Genomic DNA, 24,928 nt, shown 5'->3' with positions numbered 1-24,928 from the left:
AAAATATAAAGTCCTGATGTTTTCAATGAAATAAAATCGAACAAAAACCAATAGGCGCATCGGATGCAAAGTAGATCTAGACTCAGTGTGCTGGAACATGGCATAGAAACACAACACGAGGACAGACCAAGCTTATCGGATGCAGCTTAAGCCATACAAAACAGAGGAGAAGCATGTGGCAAACCATATAGTAATGGTACTACTAGTGGTAGTACTTGTTGTAGCTTAATGCCTTCCATAAGCCATCACAGGAGCACTGCATTTACCTAAGCTTTTGCTTCACCAATACTATCTGAATTTTTCTCTTACTTTGGCAGACTTCTTGCTGTCACAGATATCAGTTCCTATGTATGTACATCTGCATCAAATGTCCATCTGTTAAAATGTTGCTACTGTTGCAATAGCAGTCTTCATGGTATAAATTCCAAATTAAAATGGTAATTAACTCTACCTTATGAAAAACTTGTTATTTATGTAACTGTTTAGCTTTTTTTCAAATGAAACCATACATAACCACACTCAGAAAAGAGAAGGTGGCATGTGTTAATAGGTATCGGCATTGTTCACAGACTTTGCAGGTCATTACAAGGAACATCAATTTTCAGAAAAACGAAGACATTTACAAAAGAGAAAACAGTATATTGGACAAGTAGTGATTTTCCATATTACTTTCACTTGAAGTACATATAGAAATTCTTTGGTACGTTCTTTACATCCTACACTTCTGGCAAGTCAATAATCCAATTGCTGCAGAAAAAAATGGGCTTGTCTTATTTGAAAGAAAATCAACAGTACAGTCACAACTTTTATGAAGACATAACTCATGTTTAAGAACATAGCTCGTGAATATTTTTAGCACGATCTGTTCAAAATGGATCACTGAAATCAATCAAAAATAAAATACTTGTCAATATGGAAAAAAAAATGGAGAACTAGGGCTGAAATGAGTATTTATTATTATTTAACTAACCAAAGTTCCATGTATTTGAGCACTGACTGAGAATGTATTTTATTACCTATGAAAGCAGTATGCCTATTGAGAAGTTACTGCATTTTGTACTTGCTACATCACTTTTAAACAGAGAAACTCTAAATGCTTCATGAAAATGGACAAACATGTAAGAAGCATTAACTAAAAGAACAAACCCTTAAACTTTCATTACGGACTGATTATTATTATTTCCGCAAATAACCAGGGCCTGTATGCTGAAATAAGAAGTCTATACAGTTTCAGGAAGCAAATCTTCAACTCTACAAGCCTGCAGCTTCCCAAAGGCAAGCAGCGAGGCAATGCACCCCAGCAGAGGAATTGCTCCCAACACTACAATGTCACAGCTCGGGCAAAGAGCGCTGGCCCTGGGCTGGTCCCGTGGCAGTGAGGCAGAGAAACTTCTCTGCCCCTCCAGGTCAATCATCCCCAGATGAAATAGCTATTGGCAGCACAGCTAAGCCGTGGCAAAGATCTGGGGGAGAAACTCTGGACCTGCACAAACCTTCAGAGCTGGTGAGAGAAGACTCTTACAGGGAAAAACCCAGAAAGCTCAAGTATCCATTTTACCCTAAGCAGAAAAGTTTGGGCAGGTTTGTTTGTTTGTTTGTTTGTTTTTATGTTGGGAATTATATTGTTTTTCCTGGCCCCTATCCTATCTTTCAGGAGGAAAGGGGAAATTTTGACTAAAAGAAAATATAATTTCAATTAACTCTTGTTAGTAACATTTAAGCTTTTTCTCTTTTCCGAGCAAAAGAGCATGCTTATTCCCATTTCACACAATAAGAACTAGGGTTATCAATTTATTTTTTCAGATCTGAAGTGGGTTATTTTCTAACTATATTATTTATAGGCTCAAATGATTATGGATATTTTGTAAACCAAAAAAAAATCATAATTATCAGATTGAAAGCAGATGCAGGTCAATGCAATGTAACACTTTACATAACAATCAATAAAAATGTCAATACAAACAACTATGAAAGGCACCATATGACATGCCAATGGTGTGGGGGGGAATTTCTTCATTTTCTACTTAGACGCCTTGCTTCCTTTATCAGCAGATGGCAAGCAAATTACTAGTTCAATCCATATGTCTGTATCTGATAGACAGTGTTTTACAAGTCTGAAATTAGTTTGAAACATTTTGAAGTTGGCCAGACTACAGAGGAAAACAGGATAACTTTGTCTATTAATGAAAAGTTGGTTTTGTCATAACAAATACTTCCACAAGCTACTACCCATCCAGACTCATTCAGTCGCTAATGGAATTTGTACCCAAAGACATAATCTGTGTTTAACAGACTAACAATTTGTAGTTTCATCCATTCTGTTCTTCTGCTGTGCTCCAACATGTCTCCCTCCACTAGCTGAGGTATACTTAGTGGTGCTGATGAAAGTAAGCAAGGCCATGAGAATATTTTTGGTAGGAAGGATATCAGATCGCTAGGGCCATTTATGTGCATGCTAGTAGGCATTCGAGAGAGAACCTGTCAGAGCAAAGCTCGTGCAGACCAGTACCCTGGCTCCAACCGTGGCAAAGTGCAGGTGCCGAGAAGAAGATTTAGACAATTTTGCTTAATCCCTCCCCATCCATTTGCAATGCAGACAATGTATGTTTTAGGAAAGGTGGATCAGAAAGCCCAGACAGTTCTTAGAATGAATGGTTTGGTATTTTTTCCTTCAAAAGAACGCTCAAAATTTTGAGAATTTCAATGACTTTTACTATAGAAAACTGTGAGGTCCACAAAAGATTGATGGGGGAGAGAGCCAAACCAAGCTAAAGAAGACAAGAAAAGAGAGGTTACAGTGAAGTTTCCTCGCAAAGTTGCCAAGCAAAGAGGGAAGCAGATCTATACTGATAAAAATAGCTGACAGCAGGGGTCTGGAGGCATTCACAGCCAGGCAGAGCACCAGGCACACCCTGCAGGCTCTCCACGTGCTGGGAGCCCTTCGGTGCGGACAGCTTGCACCGAGGTCCTGTTAACTTCCTAGCACTTACAAAATTTAACTTTTTTGCCAAGGACCTGCAGAACCAGGGCAAATAAAATATTTCTTAACTTAGTGTTTTTAAAAATGTTCTTTCCTTGCAACAGTGATGTACCTGGGGGACTAGTGTCCAAAATGCCTTATGCTTCACTTCTTAAGGAGGGTATCACTAAGAAAGCCTTCAAATACCTTTAGCAATGATTAAGGCTTCACCCCAGGTTGTCTGTTCACTCAATGAAATGATAAATTGCAGAAAAAGTTCAGTCTAGAGGTCTACACCAATGCCAACGCGGGGCACTGAAGTCGAATGAAACACTTCTCCTGAGATATACGCAGTTGGTCATGAGGTTTGACTAAAACTGAGTCTTATATGAGGAGTCACTCAGCTGAACTTTATACCAAGAAACTGGGGGACCAAATTTAACAGACATCAACTATCCTCTTAATTTTTGTATAATTCCCTACATCAAACCCACTCTAACAGTTGTTATGGATAAACATTGTAAAGACTTCTACCCTTCAACTGCTGAGTTGGCTATTAGGAGGCAAAGGCAAATTGATTAAGTGATGATGAAGTTTACGGTCTTAAAGGCATGAAAAGGTCTATTTAAAAATCCAGATTTAAAAATTCTGCTAAGCAGAACATAATTTTCTGTAATGGAAACAGCAGTAAAGTTGCAACATACTCTTTGTTTTAAAAATTATTAATTTTAGTCCTACAAACCATTTGGCTAAATAACTACAGAAATTCTGTGTTCAGTGGAAAAGCCTTTTCATTTTTAATTTAAAAATAAAACTAATTTTTTTAATTTCATTCTGATTTTTATATCTAATTTAAAATCAGTAAACAAACCAGTAAAACACACGTACGCACACAAACATATGTAGGTGCCAAGCTGTTTACAAGCCTTGAAACCTACAAGATTTTAATCATGTTTTCCATTAACTCTCCCCACCCCTCAAACACTGCATAAAGTAGGATCTATGAGAATTTTAAACAAAAGGAAATACTTAAGTTTCTAGCATACCTCAATCAAATGTAAATGAATTTCAGTCATATACTAACAGGTACTGTGCTACTATCAATGGAGAGCTTTACAGATGTTCGTCTTCTTTATCAGCTGCAGGGAGGAATGCCAAAATGACCACCATAGCTAAGTCCATTAACTGAATTGTGAAGAAAACGCTCTTCTCAAGAAACAGGCTGACTAAGCTTATTCTGCACAATACAAACTTTTAAACAGATCTGGAATACATCCACTTTGGGCTGGGAGAGGAGCTGCCATGAAACGTCGAAAAAATGTGGAGTATAACTCAGTATTTTCTCTTCTAACTCAAAAGCATAACCCCATGAACATTAAAGCAGTTACTATCAGAAAAAACTCATAAATATGTAAAGATATTATTCTCCATATGTCTTATAAAGGGGATAATAGTGGTATATTAAGTTTTGCTTTGATTTGAAAGCTTTCACCTTGCGGTGTCTGCCTTACAGCCTTTTAGTCATGTACAGACTGGAGTAGCGAGAGCTTTGAAGTGTCCAACTTCCAGTGAAGTTTCTAACATTTTTTTATTAAGTCTGAAGAAGTCTGTGTGTGATTTACTGTAATTTCAGAACAAGCTCAGAAATTCACCCTAACACAAAAAGATACAGTTTCTTCAGAAAAGAATGGGACAGCCATTTGAGCACACCATCACTGTAAGGGCATGGAAGGAGAGCAGCATGAAAATACTCTGGCAACATGAACCAAGTCAAATTCAAAATCCTGGGTTTATAAATGATGATACTCAGAACTTTAAGGGAAATAAGACAGAGTTTTGTATAGATGAGATTTTTTTTTTGCAACCAGTAAATATAGTTTAAGTGATTCACAGCCGATTTTTATAATTGCAATGAAGCAGCTGTGATCAAACTCTATTTGTAGCACCATAATAAATTTGACCCCCCCTACTAAAATTAGTTCTAAGCATCCAAAATTCCCATTTGAACATCTGACTGAACAAAACAGGCATTGCTCCATGCCAAAAACTGGAGGAAATAGACCTAAAATATGCCACTTTCTCACCAGAAATTGTAGGCTCCCAGAATAACATGTGAATTAAAACTCATTCCAAGCTTGTTTGCATTGCTCCTCATTCCCATTCATAACAAATTTCTTGACAAATGTTCTGATTATTTCACTTTTTTCTTCTCTATTTTTTAATTTAAACACAATTTTCAAATCACAGACAGCCTTGCAAGGAGAAACAGCCGACAGTACAAACCCACCTGAAAATGGAGAGGGTGGAATTTTACTCTCAGCAAGTGCTGGAGGCAACTCACATGATTAAAGACTGCACTGTAAGCTATCGTTAAAAGACTTCTTCCCATAAGTGAAAATGTGTAGTTTGCCACTATACACATCAGAGGCACATAAACCAAAATGAGGTCAAAGTCAAACAAGAAATGCAAATGCCTCGCTCCAAAATTCCTGCTTTCTCTTTTCTTTTTCCAGGCTGAAGGAAAGAATAGAAATTTTAACGAAGTTAAAATTAGAATTATAATCTGTTTCTTAAGTTTTTTCTCTTTTGTTGCTATTCTTGCAAAAAGTTACATTACCACATCCAGAGAAGTTAATCGGGAATACTGATTCAGGAGGCCTATAGTTCAGGCTCTTCTTGCTATGACGACAGTGTTGCACAATACAGAGTTTAACGCATCTCTCTTTGCTCTTGCCTTTTGAGATGGGAAACTGCCCTTATTCCCATTGTACAGACAGAATCAGGAGACTAAGGCCTAGAGCAGCGAAGAAATCATAAAATTAACCATCTAACTAGGTCACATATTATTCACCAACCTGAGATTTGCAAATCTCAGACAGCACAGGGATACACAACCTCAGCGAAGATTTCAAAGTCCATTCACAAGCTGCCTGCAAAGCGCTGCATAGCCTGGGCTGCCACCACGCCATTTGTTTCAGAAACCTAATACTGCACACAGCGCAAAGAGAAAAAACATCCTTATTCCTCCTCCCATCTTTATGCACAAATGATATGCTATCTGAACTCTAAATAATGTAACATGCAACATGGAATACATGTATTTATAGATTTATATTACATACACATATTATATACCACGACAACAAAGATTGTAAGATTTTCTAAAATACACATAATGCTACTTAGAAAAATGCTTAGAAAAACATCAACAGAAGCATTTAGCCGTTACAAAGCTTCATTTTAAAAACAGAACTTGGTACAAGAAGTAAATTAATTATATTAGGCAGGAAATTGTTCACTAAAGCAATTGTGCTACATTAGAGATCTTAAAATTAAGACTACTTCCAAGGTGGCCACATGCATATTCTGAGGAGTGCTAAGGTAACAAAAGACGTTCCAGAAAACCTTCTGCATATCTCACATATACATATATATATATATATATTTCTGTTTCAGCACACATCTGTTCATATAACAACTATTTTCCATAGATGTCATTTTTAACTGGGTGTATTAACCCCTAAATACCTCCACAGAAAAAATCACAGAACATGTGTGTGCACTGTTTATTCATAAATCTGTTTTTAAATCTTTACCATTTTGAGTTTGTGCGGATGTGGATAGCATCTCGATTCCTTCAAATCAATTATAATGACAATGCTCCCTTCTCAGTCCAATAAATTAAACATTTATTTGCTGTCTATCATAATATCCCTCCTCTAAAAGAGTATATTTATTGTGTCTTTTAATTACCAAATACATGTAGAGGGTCTGAAATTCAACACAGAAAGCAACTCTGCACCTCCAGATGTCAGAGGTATCTTCACATAGATTTTCACTGTTCAGCACCATAGTACTTCAGGCAAAAATAGAATTATGTACAATCCTTGCCTGCATTCATCTATGAAATTTAATTTTCCATTGAAAATCTACAAGCTAGCAGCAAGTTCTGCCCTCGGACATGCACGTGTGTTTCCTATTGGATCCCGTTTGGCAAAGATTATCCTTAGCTTCTGAACACAACTGGAGCTTCCATTTCACTTCAGGTATATAATCTAATGCTAAGTACCACTAGTAATACAGAACAATAATAGGGCTGTATAATGGTTATAGTTGCACTTAACTTTTTGAAACTTTGGGAAAGCTCAACTAATTAGTCACCGTGCGAGAAGCTGCATTTACTTCCCAGTTTAAACAAGGCTTCCCATTGACAGTTCTCAGAATTGTTTAGACTGGAGGGAGCTGCTGCTGCACTGTTTGCCTTTGCAATGCCCACAGCTGTGCTCCATACCCTGACACTGCTTTAACTGAGCTGCATCCACTGTGAGCACAATTTAAAAAAAAAATAAAAAAAATCAGGAATGTATTTGAAGACAGTAAAAAAAAACCCAAACCATAGCTGCTTACCGGGATCGGTCACACCTAAAGGAACAACGTTTCCTCATTCAGTGAGTCCACTTCGGAGCAAGGGCTACGAGTGAGGGCTGCAGGACCGGGCTGTTCTCAGCGTCAGCACGGGCGGCTCGGTGGCGAGAGGGGCTGTGCCGGGAGGGAGACCTCCGAGCCTCCCCGCAGGGCGAGGGAGGCCCCGGCTCACGCTGCCCCGCACCGAGGGCTCCCGTTCAGGCTGGGGGACGGTGCTGGGGGCCCCTCGGCACCCAGGCCCCCAGCCCGCCCGGAGCAGCGGCCGGGGAGAGCTGCGCCCAGGCGCCCAGGGCGCTCCCACCCTCAGGCCGAGCTCACTAACCGCCATTCCCCGCGGCGCCCAGTGGCTGCCTCGTGCACCCGGGTGACATGTGCCCGGCAAAGCCAGGCCCGGGCGCGGGGGTGCGGGATGCGGGCGACAACGGTGCGCGGCCCCGTCTCGCTCCCGCCAGCGCCGGGACACCAAATACCGGGCTGGAGAGAGCAAAAGAGGGGTTCTCCTACTCGAACTAGGGCGGGTAATATAAAATTGAGTTAATTGCATCCGACACTGATGGTTAATCTGTTTTGGCCACTCGGTTCAACACAAGAAAGCGCTCTTTTGTTCTCATCTTCGTTACCGTCTCTCCCATCCGAATGAAGCAGCTTGTTTTAAATCAAGAATTATCTCGGTTCTCCCTGCTTGAATCATTGTTATTGATCACAGCGACTTCAATAAATCCTGCTGCTTACGCAGCGGCCTGGGGGCCCGCACCAATCTCCCCAGCCCTTTGTTCCACATACTGATTCACCTTTTCATCAAGGATTTTGACGTAGCTGCTGCCCTTTCGCATTATTAACCGCGCCCCACCCAAATAATGATTTTATCATTTAATTCTCTTTTAAACCGCATTTCGTAAAAGGGAGAAGAAAAAAAAATAAATAAAAAATATGCACTGACGGGTGGGTAAACATGCACGAGGTGGGGTTGTCTCTCCACATGACAGACACACCCCACGCAAAAACCAGAAACATGCCTTTAATTGGGCAGGTTAACATTTTTCTAAAAGTTACTTTCTAGTCCTATCTGATCACTCTGTCAGGATGAGTAATGCAAAACATTCAATTTCTTGTGGGTTTGGTTCCAGTAGTTACTAAAAGCAGCCAAGTACATGTTTGTTTCTAAACTACTTGAAACCTTCAGAAAGTTATTTTAGCTTCACTCGTGAGCCCTTCACCATCACGGGGATTTTACCCGCCTCGGTTTTGCACAGGAAACCCGACGCTTCAAAACCATTTCTCTTCAAGTCCTAACTTTATTTTCTCGTTTTCATTGTCGGAGGATTCTTGCTGTTTTCCAGGATGTAGTTATATCTAAAAAAGTAGCCACTGCCTCCCCAGGCAGAGACTTGTGGAAACAGGTGCTTCTAAAAAAACCGAAAGACTTTGGCAGCTCTCTGACCTGACAGAGCTCTGTGCATTAGTAAGACACAGTGCCTGCTGAGTTCCCCTCAGCTAATTAGAGGACCCGTATGGCAATGAATGGCCTTGACTATAAATACTTCCTGAAAGATCTCTAACAGAGTCAGAGGAAATGGGAAAAAAATGAGATACAGCTACAGAGAAACTATTTCAGATGTTTCTTCTTTAAAAAGGGCTGCTTTTCTTTCCCAAAGTGGCTGAGGGATGAGATGCAGCATCCAAGACCTCCACCAACTTAAATATAAGATGTATGATAGAATTACATGCATTGAATTTAATTCTGTAGATATACCATTAAGATGTTGCTATCAAAAGGTGGTTGGAAGTGGGACACAATGCCAAAGCGCACAAAACCTTCCATCCATTACCCTGTAGTGACCACCAAAAAATCACATTTAAATCAAGATCCCGCTCTGTGTGCTTGAACCTTTCTGTGCTGCTCCTTGTGTTCCTGCTAAAGGCAGCAGCAATACTTCTACCAACATCAGAGAGGCAGGTTTTACCTCAAAGTTATGTTATCCTTCAGGCCAAGAACTGAATGTTTAGAGAAGTCTTTTGGAAATCACAAAGGCCAGTGCAGCATTTCCACTGCTTTGCAGCTATCTGGCATCTACCTCTGTGGAGGAATCAGTACTTTATAATAGGAGAAATAATGTTTCACCACTAGGGATTGTATCTGATATTTACTACACTGGTACTAAATCAATTATATATAAATTTACTACATACATACCAAGGGCTTATTTCAAAATTAGCTCTGTCAATCAGCTACATAGGAGAATGCAAAACAGGGAGAGGGAAAATAAATAACTTTTTCTGATTTCTTGTCTCCCCCAAATTTAAAGCCATATAACCAGCTCTAGACAGAACACTATATGGAATACCAGAAGTGTAAGTATCACAGACCAAAAGAAAATAACTCCTCTTAAAGTGAGTGGAAACTTTCTTGAACTGCCGTGATTTCCTGTAGTGTGTAAACAGTCTGATCATTATGGTGCAAAATAGCCTCGATTTAATAGAAGAGCTGGTTTTATCCTTTGCCCCATATAAAAAGCTCACAGCAAAGGTTAACATAACTTCTGTTAGATATTTAACATTACAGCCTGCAGTCTGCCTTTGATAAAAATCACAGTACCTTTGCAATAATTTGACAATCCCTCTCCCTCTGACAGCACCCAATTCCCCCCACTACATGAACTACGATTAATACACAGGCACCTCCCTGTTGCCTTCGGGTCTATGCAGCACAGCAGGACACAGTGATCTATGCTATTCTGCATCTGCATCAGCTAAACTATGATGCGAGGCAGCAGTGTTTACCAATTTCTTTAGGTGGGCTAACTAGGTCTGCGTATAGGTCTGAAGGCTCAGGCCACAATTCCCAATTTTGTGGAAAACTTTGTTCTGCAGTGTCCACACATACCACAACAGGACACTTCATTTAAAATCAGTTTAGCAAAAAGTTCCTGCTGTCCAAGATCTGCGTTGTCAAAGCATTAAAACAATCTGCCTGGCCTGGAGTCTGCTGGCTGCCAATGTGCTACCCAAAAAAAGGAACATTTTTGCATCTCAATAGACCTTCCAGTATCAACAAATCTTTAAACTATAAAATCAGCTACTCTAAGGAAGAGCAGAAATAATGTCTACATTGTAGCACGCTGAGGTACATTTTTTGTAATTCCCATTTGCAAAACATACCGTTTCGCTGTAAGTACAGCTGCTGGAAACATTTTAATAAGAAAAATAAATTAAAGCTACTCACAGAAGTGTACCAAGCCCCTGAGAAAGATTCTGTTACATACACACAGCTTGGAAGTGCTCTCGGGGAAAAAAAAAGGTGCGTCCACTGCATATGTGTGTTTGCACACATGCAGAGTTCAAGCTATCGCCACTGCACCATCCCCAGCTCCCGAAAGGTCACAAGCGATTCGATCTTTTAGCTGCTAAAAAGGAAAGAAATCTTACCCTAATGACTCCCACGAATAATCTACTGTAGCAGAGTCTGGGGAGGGAACATGTCCATCATGCATGGAAGGAATGCAAGAAAGCAGCATATAAACGGCTTACACAACATGCAAAGCTGAGAAACACTCCAAGTAATTTCCAAAAGTTTACAATTATCCTGTAGGCATTAGGGATTTCTGTGGGCAATTGTAGATTTTCACCCCTTCCCCAGTTGATCTGTATCATCTTTGATACTTTATTAAAATGCTAATCACTCCTAAACTCAGTATCTAGAAAACTCACTTGCAGTATTAACCTCTATCTATATGAAAAAATGTGAAAAACATGATCTCCCCTTTCCTTTCCCCCAGTCATGAGAGAACTAAAAAATGAAAAGCACATGGTATTACTGCTACTGTCAAATCATTACAAATCATTTGTAATAAGCAGAACCACTTTATAAATACTGAATAGCCAGTACAACCAAAGGGATATGTTAGGGTTTTTTCAGTCCATTTCTCACAGTGTTTATTCACTGAGTAATCCCAAATTTTTGGCTTCCTCTGTGTCAATCTTTGGGGGAAAAAAAAATGAAGGTGTCCACAGTGATTTCATTACAGGTTTTGTTTCCTAGTCACCAGTCGTCCTGGGATACAGTATTTTGCATGAGCATTCATTATATGATACCAGAAGCATGTACTGATTTAACACTTTGCTTTTAGAAAGGCCCAACTTTTAGCACAACATTAGCTACTTTTACTAGCTATTTCACATATTTCTCCAAAACTGGATAATCATGAGAGACTTGCTTAACAATATGGAGTATTTTTTTATTTCACAGTGTCAAAGAATAACTCAGAGATTTAGAATGGTCTGACTATTTTGTGCAAGATGTTAATTTGATATACACAAAATACAAGTAAGGCTGTAATCAGAAAGGCACACAGGATTACAAAAATTAGCTTTTTCCACAATGGAAGGGAAGTTCTTTTCTGAACAGTGTCTAATTCTGTCTGGGCCAAGTGAGCTTCCAGGCATACATGTAACCTATCTGTATGTCAGATAATACCCGACACCAAGCTCCCACTGGTCAAGTTGACCATCACTTTGTCTTCCTATTTCCTGGCTCCAGTACTGCATCCCATAACTGTCTACAGAAAACTAAATCAAGAGCAAAATAAAGGAGTTGTTAGGTTTCTTTGATCTTCTTCCCAGATCCAGGGGAATAGGGAATTAATACCACTCACAGAATCACACTCCATCTTCCACAATCTCCTATCCTTCAGATCACCCCTTACCTTCAAGAAGTTTGAATTCTCACTATTTTCCTCTATCCATCAATAGTGATGAAATATATGATTAGGGACTCTGTTCAGCAGATGTAGAAAGTTAACCTCCTTCCCTTTTTTTCTAAAATATTTCAAACTGACAAAGGCAACTTGCCCAATTTTCAAAGAAGAAAAGTGAAAATTAAAATACTATAATTAAGGAAAAGACCCAGACCAACAAGTCCTTGGCACAACAGAGTTCAAAGAGCAAGGTAGCTAAAGGTGTACATAAAAGTGATTCCTCTTTGAAGTGTGTTGGTATGGTTTCACCAGTAGGTATAGACCTAATCTGCCAATAAATCCTTTTACAAACCTTATAAAAGAAAAGTTGGGTTGTACACGTTTTAAAATGCAAGGAACTGATTTATATACACTGTTAATACAAAACAATAAAGCTTTTTTTTTTAAGAAAACCGTGAAAATTACAGGTACTTCATATTTCTGATAATCGAGAAGGGATCAAAATATTTCCAAAGCGATAGAAATACTGATTTGAAAAAAAAACAAAAATTAGTGCTTTTGTATAAAGACTTTAAAAAAGCATCTGAATTTATTTTTTAAAAGGGCATAAGAAGCAGACAGTGTACAGTTTCCCCTTCTATATTCACCAATAGCTAAAACTGATAATATAATGGCCTTATTTTACCACTTACTAAGTTTTTAGGCTCCAGCTACCAACCAAATCTAGACCTTTATACAGCTGATTCTGAATACTACCACGTCCCTTTGCAGATTTTTTAGTTGTTTTTTTTCATTCTTTAGTAGTCAAAAAATAAATGAAAATTATTTGTATTCTGATAACCCACAACATAAATGGCTCCTCTGGTCAATATGTCCGTGCATTGCTAAGAACCACTACAAGAATTGAAGTGGGATGTAACTAGCATCATATATACAGCATGAATTTCACTGCTAGTCAGATATATGTGTATATTTTTATACGTATTTCCAATGGAGGAGAGAAGTATAATCCTGCCATTCACAGTGAGCACACACCCAGGTTTGCAACAGGGAACCTGTCATACCGTAACTGCTTCTCATACACTTAAAATCTGACAACAACAACTATTCATGACCTGTAAGGTACAAAAGACTGTGGTCCCCCTAAATTACATCCAGGCTTTAAGTGACAGACACATTATTTTATAATTACAATAACTGCAATATTTTTAAGATGAGTGACATCATTTAAAAAGAGCTTGTAAGACATATATATGTATACAGAGACAGATATACCTATGTATAATCTTAGTAGACCATGGAAAAAAACATTTATCTTGCCTTTTGTCTTCTTCTGGCATGTTGTTCGCTCTTACAGTAATGGATGTTACGGTTATAAATGTTCTTATAAAAGACAATAAAGAAAAATAGCTGATCATCACTTTCATTCTAGTGAGGTTTGTCTGTGGACTGACCACTCCTGTAGCAAGTTTCTAGAAGTTCAGATAGGGAGCAGTCCCTGAAAACATGCAGTGATGACTCCAGGAGAAAGGCACTTATTTGTCTCCCTGTTCAGCTCCTCAGAATTTGAGAGCTTTTCTAACCTCAGATTTCTCTACAGTGGGAAAAGCATACCTTGATAGAAGGGGAAGTTCCTTAGATATAGGTCCTTTTGTTTAAAAAAAAGACAGAATAGGAATTATTTGGTGTGACAAATATTCTCCTTTTCTTATCACCCAAGCTCCTTCCTTTTCTCTTTTTTTTTCTTTTGCTTCCAAGGCAACGAGACAAGTGTCAAAATTGATATATAATTATGTTGCTTTACAAAAAAAAGGTTACTTTTTATTAATATTTAACTCAGGTTTCATATTCTTAGATATTTAATAATGTGAAATCTTGCTTAAGTGTGAACTGTCACACCACCACAAAATTTAAGAGGTGATTAGTTGTTTTAGTGTAACAGATGTGCAGCCTTCTGGGGTTCTAAACCTTCCTTCTTCAAATGCATCATCAACCTGCACAATTAGCAGGAATGATTAAACAAAATTCAATCAGAGCTAAACAGCAAAAGCAGAAGCACTTGCTTACTAATATTACATCAATATACTCATTGTTTTATGCAAACACTTTGGAACATTTACCTGCCAGTTTAGCTCTACAAGTTTGAGTCTTTCACTCTTTCCTTAATTTTTTTTTTTTTTTTCCCATGCATGAAAAAAAACCCAACCACGTTACTGTGGAACTGAAGAAACCATTTGCATGCCTAATTAAACATAACATACGTGTAATCACAAAAAGTGAGAGAAAAAAGAAAGAGAGCTTCCTACCCGTAATAAGGACTGGGATTCGTCCTTTGCCTTGCTGTCCCCGGATCCAGCGTAGGGCTGGGTGAGCTGCCCGGCTTTCTCCGCCGCTCCGGCTGGCACGCCCTGCAGGAAGCCCTTGCTCTCCACCGCCAAGCCATAAATGGGCCGCGCAAGATGGGCAGCTTCTACGTTTGGACTATCCCTTAAAGGCTTTGGCTGCTCTTGGCCAACGGTCACTGGGGTCAATAAGCCTAGACTGGTCTGTGTGTATGACGGGCTCCCCCTCAGAATTTCTGTTCCTCTCCAGGTCACATTGCGAAGATCATCGCTGGGACTGTCTGTCCAACCTTTCTCCTTGAGCACTTCCTTATCTTCTATCTTTTCCCTCTTCACTATGCTGTCAGATATGGGCTCCCCCATTTTGGGGTCCGGATTAATCAGACTGTAGACCTTGAGGTCAATTTTTGGCTCCTCCTTGATAGATGAAACGCCATGACTGTCCTCCCCATTGGCTGTAGTGACGTCCATCTCCTGACAGTGCACAGTGTTGAAGTGCTCTAGTAGTGACTGAGTGTCAACAGCTGTGAAGCTGCACTGACGGCATTTGTAGCAGTTGTGTACTCTCCTGGAAGAAAACAAGACGTGTATTAACATGGGAGTCTCCCCTTCCCTTCCCTCTCACAGTGGTTTTACCTACCAAGATGAAGAAAATAAAACGAACTTACAGTATGATTCCCTCTAAAAAAAGCAAGCAGGTTTACTTTGGTGTCATATAATAAGGGAAAAATCCTGCTGTTTTTTCCCCCCATGCCTTGCAATGGCCTCCTGTCATTCATTCACACTCCACTGCATTATTCTGAACTTCACATAATTTTCACCGGGATTTTGTGGTTTTTCCTCTTCAGTTTGCTGCAATACACTTTTCACTTTCTATTGCAGTAGAAACAGTGAATTAACACTCTTTTTTCAACCAAAATCAAATAGTTAGAAGAGGATAAGGGGTTTTGTATAAAAAAACCCACTTTGTATACATCTATGCTAGACAGTTAAGATGTTTAAAAAAATTCCTTTGCTTTCCACCAAATTCATATACTTTTGGTTGACAAAGATGATTTTGAGTGGAGTTCTGGTTAAGTTATGGATAAGATTACACCAAAGGACAGAAGGTTGTACACAACAGTACTTATTTGTTCTCTATGGACATTTTAACACAACTTTAAAAGATGCTGCTCTAAAGAAAAAGCAAAATAGTTGGCTGTGTCACTACAAACTTTGTTTTCCTGTCAAATACAGGAATGCTTGGGTACGAGCTGCGGAGCAGTGTGGAATAACGCGCCTTCCTGTTTTTATTCTAAAAGCCTATATAAAGTACTGCATTACTAAATTATGTAAAGCATATGTTCCTACATGAGAACAACATGTTACCCATTTACTGTATCTATCATAGGAACAGAACACTGTTTATGAGCTCTGTAACGCCATTATGAATAATTGTTTATAGCACAGGAGCGGTCAAAGCCCTCCGTCAGGCTCCGGGCCCCGCTGCGCCCGGCGTCGTACCAATGCAGAGTAAAATACCGTCCCTGCCCTTCATCAAAATGTACATAACTCTGCGAAAGCGTCTCCCTACAGACACACTCACACATCCACACCCCAGGCATTGAGAGTCACAACAGTGTCTTTAGCCAAGCTAAAAAACTGAGCCTTTCACTATCCACACAGGACAAAACTTGTATGAGAAATCTGTTACTGCCCAGACAACTCCAATTGTTAGAATTAATTCTTTTGGGGCCAAATCTTAGTCTCAGTGAAGTCGATGGCAAAACTCCCACTGACTTCAGTAAGAGCAGGATTTGGCTCTCGGTGCATCTGTAGAACTGGAATGCTACACGAAATGTCCCTTTTAGAGTATGATAGTTTAGAAGGGACAACTTGCCAAACGCATTAAACCCCCTTGTCTTCCTTCTTTCCTTTCGTTGGAAAAACAAACCATATGTTATTTACATTGCCTGATTTTCTTGCAGTTGTGTCAGTGCACAGACATGAGTACACTTTCAGATTCAAGCTTTTTAGCCCTTGTGCAATATCAGTTTTCTTTTTGTCATTTTCTGTATTTATATTCATTTTAAGGGACTAGATGGGCTCATTCAGTTATGCAAAAAATAGAGTCAGCTATTCTCCACATAGCCTTATGGCATCAAAATCTACTTGTGGGAGAGCAAGCTGTGGGTTAAAATCCTGTTCTGGCTGTGTTCCTTTTTCTTCATTCTACAATTGCATTTTATTAAAATCAGCTTGTCTCTCAATGCGACACTAATATATTCTCTCTTGCAACTTAATTCTTTTCTAAACCGAGCTTAATTCTCTTCTGAACCAAAAAAAAGAGAGAGTGCTATCTGATCAAAACCATTTTATAAATACAAAAAGCCAAGTTATAAAGAGGGTCAGCCCCGTAAAGGTGGGATACCATCAGGGAAGTCCAGGTTAGACAGGGGCTAGTTATCTCAAAAGCCAAGTTAAACAAGACACCATTTGGGGCTAATGGCTCAACCGCATACACTCCCCATGTGAAAGTTTATCAATCCTTTGGGAGGCTACTTAGCCCTAAGTGTCTCTTGTTTAACTTGGCTATTTCAATAGCTAACCCCCTTTCCTAACTTGGCTCTCATCTACAGATATCACACCTCCAAACAGCTGATCTTTTTCTGCCTAACTTGCCTCCCCCACCCTGCCGCCCCTTCCATGCTGGCTAAATGTTTTTGATCAGGAGCAGCATACACCACAGGAGTGGTACCACACTTCTGAGGCCACAAATAAATGCTGAATATTAGATGCAGTTGTAACTACATGGCTGAGGCCCAGCTAAAATCACCTTTATTACATTAAAGGTTTGTTCATTTAAATTATTTATAATTGATTCAAAGAGAGTCATACAGGCATTCCTTCATTTTTCTGTGAGACTGTGATAGGTACTGTGATGTAGAAAAGACAAGGACTGATTTAGGTAGATAGTAACCCAACAGGCTTTTTTTTTAGGACATATACTTTTCCAGTATGCATTAAAAAGTAATCTCTGCAACTGACATTATAAATCTTCATTTTTTGCATGGGTTTGTCCTGTATATTATTCTATCCCCAAGCTCTGAAAAGTAAGCTAAAGTTTTGAACTGTCTAATATAAGTCACAGTCTCAATAATAAAATAATAACTATCATCAGCTATTAGAGAACTTTTGGAAGTTGGAAACTTATTCTTTCCCAGAACAAGGCATAAAAAGAAAATGTTTTCATCTCTGACTGTTTTCACCCCACCCTGATAGCAATCAAGGAAACAAGTTGGCAATGTTTGATTTCTTTTTATACCAGACTTTAAACCTACCCCAAGTTTCTAATGGCCCAAGTTACACCTAGATTTGTGCACAAAGCTCCTCAAAGCTAAGCAACAAAATTTTAAAAATTCCCATTTGCGAAGGACACAATAAGCACTCCCGTGCATTACCTGAAAGTTACACTTTACAGCTAAACCACTGGTATACCATCTGAAACTCTGAATTCATCAGGTGCAATACAGTGTATTGATACACAGCTGATCAAAGGAGAGATGTTGGAGGAAAATGTCAGTATGGAAGAAAGCAATGTAAACGAAGAAGGAAACAGCATTCTCCTTTCTATGATCTTGCTTATACACCACTCAGGCAAACTAACAGCAGGTTCAAGCCATAAGCTGGCAGTTATCTTCAATGTGGCATTGAAATGGCAATGTCATCCTATCCACTGATGTCCCTTAGCATTATTATTTTCACTACAAAATACATCAGAGACCTGATTATCCGTGGACATTAAAACATTTATGGCCCAATCCCAAGATTAAATGTCAAGAAATTCAGGCCAAACCTTCGCTGCACTGTTATATTCTGACAACTTAATAAAATCCTATCATTATTTATTTGTACTGAAATGTACTTGAATTGGGTGCTATAAAATATAAGGATTTTCCCTTGCAAAATCTTGAAGTTGGAGAGATTAAACAGGGTTTTTCAGATGGATTTAATGCTCTTTACTTGAGCTTTCTAATAGGCTGTGATACTCCTGACACTAGCCAGTTGTTAATTAAGTCTTGTTGACATACTTCTAACTAGTCTGAAGTATTACAAAACACCATCCGCTACAAAACAAGTAATATTTTTTTTTTTTTAAATTACCTGAAGACATTCCTAGGCTCTAGGGCACAGAAAATATTCTGGATGAAGGTATGGCTGTCGTATCACTCCCATTTTTTTGCACGGTTTGAATTTCATTATGAATATAGTAATTACTAGCATTTCTCATGAAGGAACAGGCTTATAAGAAAGTTTATTTTTGGGATGGGTGCTGCACTCAGGCTTGTGGGGAGCAGAAGGTACTCAGAAGGAAAGGCAGCGAGCAAAGCAAGCAAGAAAATTCAGCAGAGGGTCAGAAAGGGGAGGAGAACGGGCAGAGCGAAGAGCAAAGCAAGGCTGAGATGAAAGGAGAGCAAAAGCCATTGGCAAGAGCAAACAAGTTCAGAGCAGTGAATTAAGGTGTCAGGAGGACGGAAAAGGTCCTCGCAGCTGCTGCTATTGTTCAATGAGTGAAAGCTCCTGCTCTGCCGAAAAACCAGGAGCTGGTGGGCCTCAATTTACACTTTTGCCCTCAGCTGGCTTCTCTGGGGAGTGTCCCAAAGGCTCCACATTTCCATCATCTGCACGTCCAAGACCCTGCTCCGGCTTCTGCTGCCTGACAGTGCGAGAGCCCCGACACCCCTGTCCCTGACGTGCAGCCCTGGCGCTGGGGAGGTGCCAGCCCCAAGCACCCTTTTGCCTTTTACCTCTCTACCCCACTTATCTTTAAGAAGTCAGCAACTATTTAATTTCAAATTAACTCGAAATTAATTTCAGAAGAGAACCCTACATAACTGCTGTCATCCACATTTTCAAATTAATTTATTAGAAAAATGATTCTACACCATTGCCAAAGCTTATATTTGTGTCCTTCTATCTTCTTTTTCTATTTTGTAGTTGTTTAAGGAATCGCTACGCTATCTTTTTTTAAAAGAAGTTTAAAGCATTTTTCAGCGCAGCATTTTTAATTACTACTAGCAGTGATCAAATGTTTTCTGTCAGTTTTTTTGACAAATTAAGGATTTACATGAAAAATTCCAAGTTTTGCAAAAATGAGAAAAGGTATTGTTTTCCCACTTCTTTTAGCAAAGTTAAAAAAAAAGAACCACTTCTGCAAGAAGCCTCTTTCATTTTTAAGAAAAAAATAAAATTTAAAAATTAATTATTTTGGAGCAAGCAGGAAAATAATCTCTAGACTAAGTGATCCAACACACAAAATTTCCCCAAATACTCAGTATGATTTTTATCTAAATTACAAGTGCTGGCATCTTTTAGCTCATCAGAATACCAGACAGTTTTGAGGAAAAACTAAACTTCACAATGAACATGAAGAGTACCTGATTCCTCAGAGGTATAATGGAAAATGAGTAGTAGCAGAATTAGTAGAAAATGGAGGCCAATAAACCTTCTGGGGATTTATTTGAGTAAGCACATCTTAGTGAGGTTTAAATACAAGTAAACTCAAGGGCAACGTGATTCATTAACTTCAAATTTAACTGAACAACCCTCAAATAATCATGTCAAGAAATACTGAATGAGTGTTAAGTGTATGTATATGTTTCTGTAGACAGAAAACTTGGAAAGAACCACTGTTGCAAATTCTAATACTGTTGCAAACACATGCCTGCAAAGGAATAATTTTGGGACATAGAAAATTTTTTAGCTAGCAGACGCATGTGAAATTGTAGATGTAGAGCCAAAAGGAAACAAAATAAAAGAAATTAAGCATGCTGTTCAGGCATATGACTCAAAAACCAAAATAGTGAAAAATGCAGACAAAAAATACATGAACCAAAATATGTAAGTAGCATGTAAAGCCAGCTCTGATACTCACAAATTATCAAGGGTAAACTTAAATATGTGAGCAGCAGAACACTTTCTGCCACCACATTAATGCTTAGGATTATGTTTACAATTAGAATCCATTCAGCTCCTTATTATATAAATGGACAGGTTTTAGATATATGTGCATGTATAGCATTTTAAATACATCAGAAATACATAATGTGTGGCATAACAGCTTTATTGAGATTAACTCTGATGAAGCCACAGAGAAGGCTGGCTAGGTTGTGAGCTGACTCCACATCAGGATGTTTTTGTGTGTCACATAACCCCCTAAAACTACTATTGTATAGATGTTCTACTTTCTAAAATCTGAAATATTCTGTTATCTTTAGTTCATAAAATAAAAACAAGGGAAAGAAAATACATATCCAATACATGCAAAACTTCTATTTAAAAGAAAAAAAAAAGGCCTGAGAATAATAATAGTAATAAAAATAGAAGCTATAATGCCCCAAAAGTCTCTCTTTCCATTTGTTTTAGTTTGATAGAGTGAAAACTAGGTTATGCATAGAAAAGCAATAAAACCTGCTGGTGTTTGCCATTACAGAGCACCTACCACAAACTGAACTAACTTCTGTGATTTCAAAGAAGATGCACAGTGGGGGAAAACAGCAGCAGTACCCGTAGAAAAGAAACAAAACTCAAAAAGGGGGGAGGGCAGAAGAAGGGGAAAGAAGTTGGCAGTTATGGGGATGCTGTACTTCGCATTAATTACACAACATCCTCAGAGTACTCAATAATGTTGTAGACTGAATGCTTAACAAAATACATTGCTTGAATGTCTTAAACAGAATAGCCTAATTTTAGACAACCAGTTGAGATTCGAACACTTAAGTGTATCTCTTGATTTTCCACAGTGCAGCTCCCTGTGACAACTGCCAGAGGCACAGGGTGCTGAGCCCTCCAAAGCAGAAGCTACTGCTACCCTGTCTCAGACTTAGCACTTAATTTTGAAAGTCATGGCTTCTCCTTTCCTTGGGAAAAAGGATTTTAACTAGGCGTGCTTGTTAAAACTTAAATTACCAGCTGCAGCAAAATAAAAGCGTTTTTTTCAGTCAAGGAGCCATTTCAATCTTCCAGTTATTTAACCACTAAAAAAAGATCGTGCCATGCCCCAGCGGCGGACAAAGTGCTGCCTATGGAGTTCTACAGCATGGCTCAAAGCTGCTATAATAATGCTTGGAACTTAGATACCACTTTTCATCTTCAAAGCAGTTTACAAACATTAACTAATTAATCCGCACAACATCCCTCAGGCCCACTTGGATCAAAAATGGGGCACTGCATGCTGGGACCTGAATCCTCCGTGGGCCCTAGCTCCAAATTAAAGATGAGCAATCTGCTTTTTTTTTTTTTTTTTTTTTTTTTTAAATAGACTCCTGATACATTGCCAATGCAGCCCTCTGTTGGGCAACATTTGGATGCCCCCAGCTTTAATCTCTATTAAAGTATCATGCCCCAGTCTGCCTTTGTTAATTTTGGATGTCTTGGAATCTATTAAACGTGGCACAGCTTCTTGAGCTTTTAACAAAGCTTTAGCTTTGAAAATGCATCTTCTTTTGTCTTCATTCTAGCTGGCTTCCATGCAAAGATCTTTCAGATGAGATAGATACTGAGTTTTCCGTTGTTGTTGACGCATTAGCCTTAACTATTAACATATTCAGCATGATTTTCTAATATTTAACATCACTTTTGCAGCGGCACATAACTGTTGCTCTTTAGAAAGCCTAAGAGCCAGCTCCTCCTCTGATGTAAACTGGACTGCCAGTTTACAACAGCCCAGGAACTGACCCAAGAAGTTTAGCAGGGAGTTGGCTGCCACTATGACATTGTGTCAGACTGAGTCAGGAGACTGGCTTCGTCCACCTCCAAATAGGAACATTAGCATTTAAAATAAATAGAACGACATGAAAATAAGCATCTGCAAAAGGATCTTGGGGGATGACATCAACAGACAAAAGAGTGTCTGCTCCCAGTGTGAAACCAACACCAAAACAGCAGTGGAATGCTCTTAAACTAATTATTGCATTGCTGGACTTGGGAATGGAAAATACTACAAAAAGGTAGTACATTGAAGCACTGTTACAGAGCATGAAAGGATTCATAGTCTATCTTGGAAAGTAAAGCCATTTGTGTTCCCCTACTGAATGAAGATGCCAGCTTTCTGGTAAAAAGCCTGAACTAAAATAGTACCTAAAAGATTCTGGGTGGAAAATAGTTGACCAAACCTCAAATATGCTGGAACTTCAGCATCTGCACACAAATCCAAATCTCCCTCTTCTTTGCACAGGTTTAAATGTATAATTAAATCCACTGACTTAGCTGGTGGTTTTCCAAAACAAAGTGGATGTTGGATTGGACTCTGGCTGTAAAGATTTATATCTATACGCATTCATATTTTGATTTCCAGTTTCCTCAAATGTTTGGGGAACGGTGACATTTAATTAAGGAACTAAGGGAGGGCTGTTTGTTTGGTTTCCTATCATTAATCATTTGAAACTTCACTGTACCTGTAGTGTCGGGAAATCTCTTCTTCCACCTGGGTGGTAAAGTCACATTTGGTACATGAGTGTTCTTTGTTCTCCTTGAGCGTCAGCGGCCCCTCTGCCCCTGGCAGGGCGTTTGTTTCTGGTTTGACATCAGACGCTTGGGCTTCATGTGCATTCTCATAGTGGAGCAGGAGAACGTCCACGTCGGGAGTGGAGAATGAGCACTGATGGCACTGGTGTTTGACTCTAGAGCTTCCTGTCACCCCTGGAGACAGGTGCAAAAGCAAGAGAGCACAGTGGGAACAATTACTTTTTCTGCAAGCAAATGGGTAAGTAATTTCTCCAAGGTGCTTTTCTGGGCTGCAGAGGCCTCGGGGACAGAACTGACAGTGCTTAATGGTACATTTATGAATGTTGTGTAGCTGCTGATAGTGACGGAGAAGTGGGCCCACCACTATTACATCTGGGCCATGGCTCTTTGAGTACCTAAAGTCACAGAACTGACAGTTGTAGCTTGTCACCATGCTGTCCTCTGCTCCTTTGCTAGTCAAGTCTTTCTTTTTTGCCACACTCGCACCCTTTTCTGTCTTTGACACTAACTCCCCATCTGCATTTTTGGCTAGATCATTCTGGTTAATGACAGATCCCCTAGAAAGCTTATCATTCAGATCTGGGTGAAGGCTTCCTGCCTGGCTTCCCCCATGCTGTTTGCTGTAATGCTCTAATAGTTTCAATGAGCTGGACGATTCACAGCTGAAACTGCAAAATTTACACCAGTAGTAACTGGTTGTATCGGTACCATTTTGTCTAGAGGAATCTATTGGCTTGATGGGCACCGAATATCCAACTGGTGTATCATCTCCTGCTTTTACAGTGATTCTGTCTTGCCACTTCCCCAAGTCTCCAGAATCACATGGTCGAAGAGTAGGACTGGATTTATTGGAGTTTTTCTCTGAAGTTTTACCAGAATCAGAGGAGGGAAGGGCTGCTTTCATTTTGTTTGGGTGAGTCTGTAAGAAGTGCTGCTCTAGTTCAGTGGAGGAGTTGCCCATGTAGGTGAAATTGCAGAATTTGCAGCGGAAGTACTTGGTGTTGCCTTGGCAATCTGGAGTTTTCCGCCCAATTCCAATAAAGGTTCCACCTAAAGTAACCTGTGAATAAAGAATAACATCATTTTAGCTCCACTGTAGATTTATTCAAATAGCAAGGAAGGGTGAAAAAAAAAAAGATACATAGAAAGCAATTAATTCATAAGCCTCTTTCACTAACCATCACCACCACTGTCATTTGTACTAATGTGGTAAGACATCATACATATACCCTCATGTATTTAGCATTTATTGCTGAAGATTTTGAAATGTTTCACATAGCTGAATATATATTCCATATGAATAATAAATGTATTTATTTGGTGAAACTGAGGCACACGTACACAACATGATCTTAACTCAGCATTCTCTGATAGGACTATTCCTTCCTTCACTAAATCATGTCATTGATAGAAGATCCAATAACCAGTTCCCATATCCCTGAACCCTTTGACAGGAGACTTTGCTGGGAGTCTCTACCAGGTGTGGAACAAAAGAACGAGTCCTCAGACTTTTTCTTTCAATACACTTACTTACATGTTTTAACCATATTCATGCTTAACAGTCCAAGAGAATTGCTTTCTAAATATGAGCAAACAAAAACTAAATTTGAAATAACAAATTCAGTTTGCTGGGTCAGAGTATGACCAGTTCTTATAAAGACTATTCCTATAGGAGTATCCAGTATCCGCCAGGACGCCTTTTAACACAGCCATAGTGGCTGATGTCTGAAACAAAAGGCGGTTTTCTCAAAGATTACTCAGTACAGACATTCTCCAAGGAAATCTTCTGTTCCTCTCATGCACAGAGCTCAATTTAGTAAAACAAGGATGGAAAAACTACAGTAGAAAAATGGCATGTGGCAAAGAAACCTACCACACCCAAGTCCCTGACATCACTAATTAAAAAAAAAAAAAAAAGGTAGGTCTACTTAACTGTTCTCATGATCTCTGAGCAAAATGGTCTGCAGGAAGGAAACAAGGCTTCCAGGGCTTATGTTATTAAA

At 39.2% G+C, this 24,928-nt stretch overlaps 1 protein-coding gene across 9 annotated transcripts in view; it reads right to left on the bottom strand.

Annotated features, from left to right (window-relative positions):
- The window catches only part of TRPS1 (transcriptional repressor GATA binding 1), a 222,280-nt gene that overhangs the window by 142,508 nt on the left and 54,844 nt on the right, over nt 1-24,928 (bottom strand). For 8 of the 9 annotated variants that reach the window (XM_030012201.1, XM_030012205.1, XM_030012209.1 and 5 more), the window contains 2 exons: nt 22,856-23,985; nt 14,385-14,988 (listed from right to left, as the gene is read on the bottom strand). In XM_030012201.1, coding sequence (XP_029868061.1) covers nt 14,385-14,988; nt 22,856-23,985 — 1,734 coding nt within the window. The remainder of the gene's footprint in view (nt 1-14,384; nt 14,989-22,855; nt 23,986-24,928) is intronic. The other variant, XM_030012210.1, reaches the window with a different exon arrangement.

This window comes from Aquila chrysaetos, chromosome 4 (assembly GCF_900496995.4).
Source record: "Aquila chrysaetos chrysaetos chromosome 4, bAquChr1.4, whole genome shotgun sequence".
In the NCBI taxonomy this organism is placed as follows: domain Eukaryota; kingdom Metazoa; phylum Chordata; class Aves; order Accipitriformes; family Accipitridae; genus Aquila; species Aquila chrysaetos.
This window is presented reverse-complemented; position numbering and strand designations above follow the sequence as displayed.